We start from the raw sequence: 8,075 nt of genomic DNA, 5'->3' as shown, positions 1-8,075 counted from the left end.
CGCCATGAAAAACATCTCATCACTAGAATGGAGGAGTCTCATCTTACCTAACCACCTCCGACTCGATGGGGGTGAATCCTCTGCCCGAACAGCGTCCAAATCCTCCCGTGCCTCCTTTGCTGATTTTCCTCAGTGTATTTTTTCCTCTTTCTCTCTCTCTTCGGTCAGCCTACAGCATCCCTTGGCGCATCCATGCATGGAGAATCCGCCTCTGGCTGCGAGGACGGAGGGAGGGAGGGAGGGAGAGAGAGAGAGAGAGATGGGTGGGCTTGAGTCTCGAACACAGTGGTGCGTCAATCGGAGAGAGAGAGTGGAGGGAGGGAGGGAGGAGCAAGGGACAGATATGGATGGATAAATAGAAGGATGGGTGCAGGCGCTGAGCTGCTCGAGCGGCCCACACCGTCGGTGTGACGGGAAAATGGCGGTGCTGACTGTGCCAGGGAGGCTGTGAGGCTGTGATGACATCAGCATCAGCATCGTCAGAGTCGGGAGGCAGGCAGCCAGGCAGAGCGATGCAGCACGCAGAGACAGAGGAAAGGGAGGGAGAAAGAGCAACAGAGGCTTTGGAGAGACAAACCATGGTGGTAGTGGTGGTATGGGGGGTCAGGCTGCAGACAGTAGCAAGGAGGGTGGGATGGGGAGAGGGGTAAAGCAGAAAGGAATATACACAGCAGGGTGAGAATAGGAGATTGGAAGTGGGAGGGAGAGAGAGTGAGACTTGAAGCAATGGACCATGAACGACACACAGGGAGGGGAGAAATGAAACAGCCAGGTACCCAAGGGAGACCCATCACACTAAACATCCAGAGACAGATTCTGCTGCTTGCCTGCTCTATGGGTCTCTCCTTAGTTTCTTAAGTGGCCAAAATGGAGCCACAGATGCATCCAGAGTAAGCATGCATCCCACTTCTCCACAAGCAGCTAAATGGAGCCTTTGTAACTGAAGTTCGACTATCCAGTGCTGTGGAAAACAATGCAGCTCATTCATTGTCTGCAACGTTGTTTATTTGTTAAGTGTGTAATAACACAACAAACTTCATCTGAGGTGTTTTAGGCTTCAAATATAGGCTTCGATACAGGCTGTCCAGATTCCAGGATGGAGACAGTTTGTGGTTTCTTGTGCAAAATGTCCTCTGGTGAATTGACTCTACTGCTCTGATTTACTGATTGAACCACACAGGGCCAACATGTCACCTCCTGTGTGTGATAAAATCCTCAAATAAATTTCTACATTCTAGTTTTGACATTGTTTTTTTTTTCTTTTCAGACAAGTATCATCGTAATCCGTCATCATAACCTGTCCATAATCAGATTCATATTGTGAAGCAGCCTTCAGAATGCAAAATAGATGCTCAGTCACCATCTGCCTGAAAGCTATCAGAAGTACATTGCATTTTACAACTCAGTAACTCAGTCATGATTTAAGCTGCTGTTATTGCTGCCATGTAAAACTAGAACTCTGGTTCTAGAATAATAATTGGACCATAATGTTCGAAGACTATAACATACTAAACTCAAGTGTATATTACTTTATATTTATTAAAATATGTGATTTAGAATCACTGACACAGAATGGCAAAGCAGCCTTACATACAAACATGCAAGCAGACGGGCAGTTGCATGTCTGTTTGGTCCGACAGCCAAGTAGACTGACAGAAAGACAGGCATCCTGAATAGACCATGATGACAATTAAAGGGGAATATCACTGAATTTCTGTCATGTTTCTCCACATAGGAATAGCCAATTTAAACTGAGAATAAAGTCACATTGAAACTGTTTTGCTTCCTTAATGTGATGTATTTCCTGTTGAAACAGGATATTGAGGCAGGACATAATGCAGGGAGGGATCATTCAAAAGTATAAACCAATGGGATATAAGTTAGCAAGAGAAAGGCAGATTTATTTGATGGGAGGGGAGGGATTGTTCAAAAAATCTGTGATGGTTTTATTGGCTGTTCTTATGTCGCCTCCTGGTACACGATGGAGTCGCCACTAAAGATTTTCTGTTTTCAAGGAAGTAAAAGTAATGAGATTAAGTAAGATAAATTTAATAAGAGAAATCATAAACTGTCCAATAAGTGTATGGTATGGTAGTTTGAATGAGCTAAAAATTTTCATTTTTCATTTCAGTGTGACTTTATCCCTATCCCACCCCAAGTGCTCCTCCTCTCTTTGTGTACATTTTGAATGTTCTTCTCTCTATAGTGCAAAGGCCAGTGAGAGTACAACACTGACTTCCATTTGTTTACCAGTTAGTGTAATTATTTACTACGCCGGACTCAGAGACGGGCATTTTTTCGTACTCCGGATCCTGCTGTGACATAATACTAAAGTTAAAGACTGGCAAAAATCAAACTGCACATGTGGCTGCACAACACTGGATTCAATTACTGAAAACAAACAAAGATTAAACCTGATGTAAATGTTTGATCTGAAGGGTTTGAGGTTTGAAGTGCCTCTATTACTCAAGTGAATGCATGAAACAAATGGATGTTAATGAGGCTGAATCTGATTTCTACTTATTCATTGCTCTACTTTGAGCGACCACTACTCACAGGTACAGAGGTGAGGTTCAAGGTGCAATGTCTCTAATATAGGTCACAGCTTTGTAATCTAACGAGCCTATAGTTTGCACCGGATAAGTGTCAACACATTGTGAGACTGTGAGAAAAACATCAGGTTATCCATTACCCTTCCTCACATCTTCAATTAGTAATGAAGTGGGGAAAACAAGGGGTCGGCAGCTGACCTGGTTGAGGGTGAAAATCATGTGGAAAAACAGATATAAGTACCACCATATCCAGATTACAGTGTCTCCACCGTTTCTCCTTTAAAGTGCTTGATCTCCTTCTTGAACATTATGTTTTTAATAATATTTTCATGGAGAAACAAGAACAGTTGCATAATAAACTCACAGTCACAATCAATGCATAATCTGCACAGAAAAAACTCTGCAGTGACCAAAAAGGGTTTTTTTACCCTCACTTTACAAGGAAATCACCTCACTTGAAATTAGAGAGAAAAATAAGCCATTGTCCTTAAATATGAATGTATGTTTGTGTGTGCATATATGTGTTCATGTGTGCATGTGCATGTGTGTGTGTGTGTGTGTGCGTGTGTGTGTGTGTGTGTGTGTGTGTATTTGCCTGCCCCCTGCTTAGCCAATCTGCTCTCTCAGAGAAGGAAGACTCCTCTCTGAAATCCTGCCCTGCTGTGACTGAAGGGGCGTGAAAAATCAACAAACCATATCCCTCCCAACTCCAAACTAACCCAAACTGGTCTAAGCTGCCAAGTGCAAGTCCTCACGTCTCCACAAGGTTCAACAATCTAGATAGATATATCCTGTAATAGTATCTTTAAAATTATGGATCTATAGACCCATAATGGGTCACAAACTCAGTCCAGGTGGATTTCCATTGACAAAAGTACCAATATGCATTAATGAGCCTATAGGTCCCCAGGCAAGAGAAGATTTGAATTAAAATCGTGGAAATTGTTTAAGAACCAAAGATTAGATACTGTAACAGGCCTACCGGTCATCAAATGACTTCACATAATTTGTGTTATTTGCCCATTAGAAATTCCCCTATAGTCAGATTGTGCCACTCCAGTCCTTTAGTCTGCCCCACCTGGGAATAAGGCCATGATAACCATATGTTTTCAGTGATTATCTTCGTCTATTTGCTATTTTTAAGCTTAATTAAACAATCTTAAAGGGTTAGGACTATTATTAATAGTTAACCGAAAATATACTATTAAAAACCACACTCCTTTTGCTAAGCCTTTTGATGTCAGCACGGGCCTCCTATTGCCCTGCCTGAAATCAAGTGAGTGACGCACGCCCCGTGGCCAAGAGGTCAAAGACCTGTTTGTTTTAAATCTTCAACCAAAACCTCACGGTCAAAGTCAGTCCCTCCGTCTGTCGGTGTTAATCTCACTAGGTGCAGCAGGCTTCCCAGGCACGAGGACCCCAGCCATGCAGCGGGCTTTGTTTAGCAGGGGCGCGCTGGTCGCTCAGCAGACAGCGGCGGCCCTCGAGAGCCTCCTGGCCCCGAGGAGCGCGCCTCTGTTGCAGCGCCTGGATCGCTCCATGTCCTCCCTGACCGTCCCGCCGCCGGCCTGCATGCTCCGGCCGCTCGAAGCGCCTCTCCGTTACCTGTTCGGACCGGGACCCTCCAACGTTCCTCCACGCGTTTTAGCTGCAGGCGGCAGACCAATAATTGGTCACCTGCACCCAGAAATGTATGAGGTAACTGTTGCCTCATTTCGTTTGAGAGTTGACTAACATCTTCAAATGTTTTTTGTTTTGTGAATAGATATATGCAATTTGGGGTTTTATTTGGCTAAATTCAAATTCTATTCAAGTTTGTTATGGAACATCAGCCGTTCATTGGTGGCCAGCATCGCAGCTTTCTGTCAAAAATAACTTGCTGGCGTTTTTCTTATTTTAATTACAAATGGAACAAATAGACTTTCTTCCTAATTGCATGGGATCCAAAACTGTCTGTGATTAATAAAACCGTTGCGCAAAGGCAACGTTATGGATGGACGAGTTATGGATGACAACACCTGATAAATTAGCCCAAATAGTGTTTTACGCATCCATTTGTGGTTTTCAGATAATGAATGACATCAAGAGAGGGATCCAGTACGCCATTCAGACGGAGAACAACATGACTATAGCCATGAGCGGCTCCGGGCACGCTGCTATGGAGTGTGCGGTGTTCAATACGGTGGAGCCTGGAGAGAGCGTGCTCGTTGCCATCAACGGAATCTGGGGAGAGCGTGTAGCAGAAATTGCGGAAAGAATGGGTACGTCTTTACGCCCGGTTTTACGCACGCACTCGTTGGGTCTCCAAAAAGGATAAATAAGTAAATACATTGGATAATGACTAAGCAATAACAGTTACACTGAATGTGGATTTTTTTTGTACAGTATTAAAATGTTATTGTTTTTATCTTCATTTTAGGCGCCAATGTACATAAAATGGTAAAAACACCAGGAGGATATTTTACCAATAGCGAAATTGAACAGGTAGGCATAACGTCTCTCAAACATCCTGTATCTACCTGGCTAAACTATTTTAACCCAGTCTTTCTCTGTTTACTAAGTAAATATTCACTGATACACATTAATTTGTCACAACACTGTGTATGTCAATAATAACAACACACATCAACAAGATTAAAGTCCATCTGCATAGACTCTCCTCTCTCTGTTTGTAGGCCATAGCAAAGCACAAGCCTGTCCTGTTTTTCCTCACACATGGAGAGTCCTCTGCTGGCCTCTGTCACCCAGTCGATGGCATTGGAGACATTTGCCAAAAGTGAGGCACCTCTCTGTCTCAAACTTGACAGTGTGTAAGTCTGTCATATTTCACACCGCTAATTAAATAACTCTTTTTTCTAATTCTCTGCCACTCAGACATAACTGCCTCTTCCTGGTTGACACAGTTGCATCACTGGGGGCAGCGCCAATTTTCATGGACAAGCAAAGTAAGGCAATGATAAAAGATTAAAATCTTCCTGCTGCTATGCGCATGTGTGTCAGTGTGTGTGTGTGTGTGTGTGTGTTTGATCTTATGTGTCTCTTATTGTCATACCAGATATCGACATCCTGTACACTGGTTCTCAGAAGGCTCTGAATGCTCCTCCTGGCACAGCACCCATCTCCTTCAATGACAGAGCATGGTAAGGAGGGACCCTGTTGTGTGTGCGTGTCTGTTTGTTTGAGTGTGTGTGTGTGTGTGTGTGTGTGTATGATGATACCTGCATGCATGTTTCCATATATGAGTCTTAATTTGTGTGCATGTGTTGGGGGACGGCAACTGCATAAAAACTGAGAATAGAAAGATATAAAAGCAAACCATTGTCTTTCTCTCTCTGTTATCCCACACAGCCACAAGATGTTTAACAGGAAAACAAAACCAGTATCCTACCTCTTTGATATGACACATTTGTCCAACTACTGGGGTTGCGATGGCAAACCAGCCAGAGTGTAAGTCCACCAAACATAGCCTAAACTTAACCTACACATGTCAATAGATAAAACCATAATTTCAAGCAAATATTAGTTTAGAGATCAGCGTTGGAGTACCAACTGATTCTTGCCAATTGAATGAGGTAAAAGTGTGCATCCTTATTCCCCTCATGCACACATGAATCTTTTTTTTTTCTTTTTTTTTTTTCCAAATCTAGCAATCTCAGGAAAGCAATTTCAGAAATGTGGGCGTCAATGTCATGGGTGGGGGATTAAAATCAGTCTGCGATGCCAGTGTGCAAAGAAACACCAAAATTGGATGTTTACAGTTTTGGTATAGAGAAGAACAATAATTAATAAAATGTCCTCTGGGCTTTAGATACCACCACACAGGCCCTGTGTCTGGATTCTTTGCCCTGAGAGAGAGTCTGGCCATTCTTGCTGAGAAGGTAAAGGGACATTCCACCACTTTTTGCATTTACTTTATGCTAGAAAGAGCATATTTTCCATAATTAGTATCTTTGTCATGGTTAGTCTGAAAACTTTTTACCATTTGAAATTACCAAAGCCTTCTTTCTGCCAGCCTTTTGTCCAGAAGGTTTTGGAATCAACACTGTCTTTATTTTGCATTTGGGAGTTTAGTAATTTTTCTATAGTATACCAATTTACCATAAAAAAATTAGAACACATACAACATGATACACAGTATATAGCAGCAGAGCGTCGACTGCAAAGCAGGCCCCTCTAGCTGGTGAGTGCTCAAGGTCACATGGTGGCAGTGTGTCATCACTGACCTTCTCCAATCTCTATCTCCCTCTAGGGGCTGGAGCAGTCCTGGAAGCAGCACAAAGAGGTGGCGGCCTACCTGTACAGGGGACTGGAGGACTTGGGTCTCAAGCTCTTCGTCCCAGATAAGGTGAGGCGCAGACACACAACAACTAAACATGCTGTGGAACTGGAGTATCCTGTTGGCATAAAAAGCTATTAGTTATATGCACCTGCAGCACTGGGTGTGAATCTGTCTCATGACTTTTGTTGCATGCAATTCCCGATTTTTGGCCCCTCTCCTGTCATTCTCATCTGGATTCTTTCTAATAAAGCTGACATGCCATTTAAAAAAAAAACAATAAAGATCTTAATCCTTAATCTTGTAACCTTATTATCTTATATATTCAGCAAGAAACAATACAACATGGACAAACGACACAGGACCATTGTCCCAAATATATATTTAACCAATATTAGAGGCTTGTATCATATCTCTCAGGCATAAGCTTGCCCTTGACTATGTGTTGTGTCCTGCAGGATCTGAGGCTTCCCTCTGTCACCACCATTGCCATCCCTGACGGCTATGACTGGAGGGAGATGCTGGCCTACATGATGAAGCACCATCGGATGGAGATGACAGGGGGCCTCGGCCCCTCCATCGGCATGGTGAGTTGCTGCTGTTTTTCACACTGAGGTCAAGGGAAATGGATTGAATAATTTGTCTTTACATGGGGAGTAACATCCATCTTCATTCCCACTCAAATTATTAACAGCTGAAAATAAACTAATGGAACAAAGATAGTCATAATACTAAAATGGGCTATTTTTGGGAGCCCATCTCCAGATACCTAAGATTTTGTCTATAACATTTGGGCCTACATTCATACCATTACCACCTATACACATTGTCATTATGTTGCCTCTCTGTCCTGTTATTCTGTCTGTATGTTTAATGACAAGTTACAACAAGAGTAACACCATTGACTTGGTACTAACACAACTGGCTGAATCACTCTGATGAGTCACTCTTGTTAGCTGCACACTCAGCTCCACACAGTTCTGACGTATTTCCCCATCACTTTTTTTCATTAGGTGATGCGAATTGGCTTGATGGGATACAACTGCGAGAAGGCTAATGCTGACATGGCGCTGCATGCCCTGGCAGACGCTCTCAAGAACTGCAAAAAGAGCAAGGCATAAGGAATAAGTTTCCTACGCCAGTGACCCAGTCCTCATTCATTCATTCATTCATTTATTTAGGGAAAAATCTAAATGCCGTTTCCCACAAGAAGACACCTGGAGTACTGCAGAACTATCAGGGATTCA

General features: G+C 42.9%; 1 protein-coding gene across 1 annotated transcript; it reads left to right on the top strand.

The window, feature by feature from the left end:
• Positions 1-3,977: 3,977 nt before the first annotated feature.
• agxtb (alanine--glyoxylate and serine--pyruvate aminotransferase b) lies at positions 3,978-7,949 on the top strand. Its single transcript, XM_071520799.1, has 11 exons — positions 3,978-4,250; positions 4,621-4,813; positions 4,972-5,036; positions 5,228-5,328; positions 5,427-5,497; positions 5,608-5,692; positions 5,901-5,999; positions 6,361-6,430; positions 6,802-6,897; positions 7,287-7,415; positions 7,842-7,949. Exons 1-11 carry the CDS (start codon positions 3,978-3,980, stop codon positions 7,947-7,949), a joined length of 1,290 nt encoding a protein of 429 aa, XP_071376900.1.
• Positions 7,950-8,075: the final 126 nt, after the last annotated feature.

This window comes from Centroberyx affinis, unplaced genomic scaffold (genome assembly GCF_046629955.1).
Source record: "Centroberyx affinis isolate AG114_WGS23_722 - 3 ecotype Tasmania unplaced genomic scaffold, CSIRO-AGI_Caff_v1 ptg000826l_1, whole genome shotgun sequence".
Classification (NCBI taxonomy): Eukaryota; Metazoa; Chordata; class Actinopteri; order Beryciformes; family Berycidae; genus Centroberyx; species Centroberyx affinis.
This window is presented reverse-complemented; position numbering and strand designations above follow the sequence as displayed.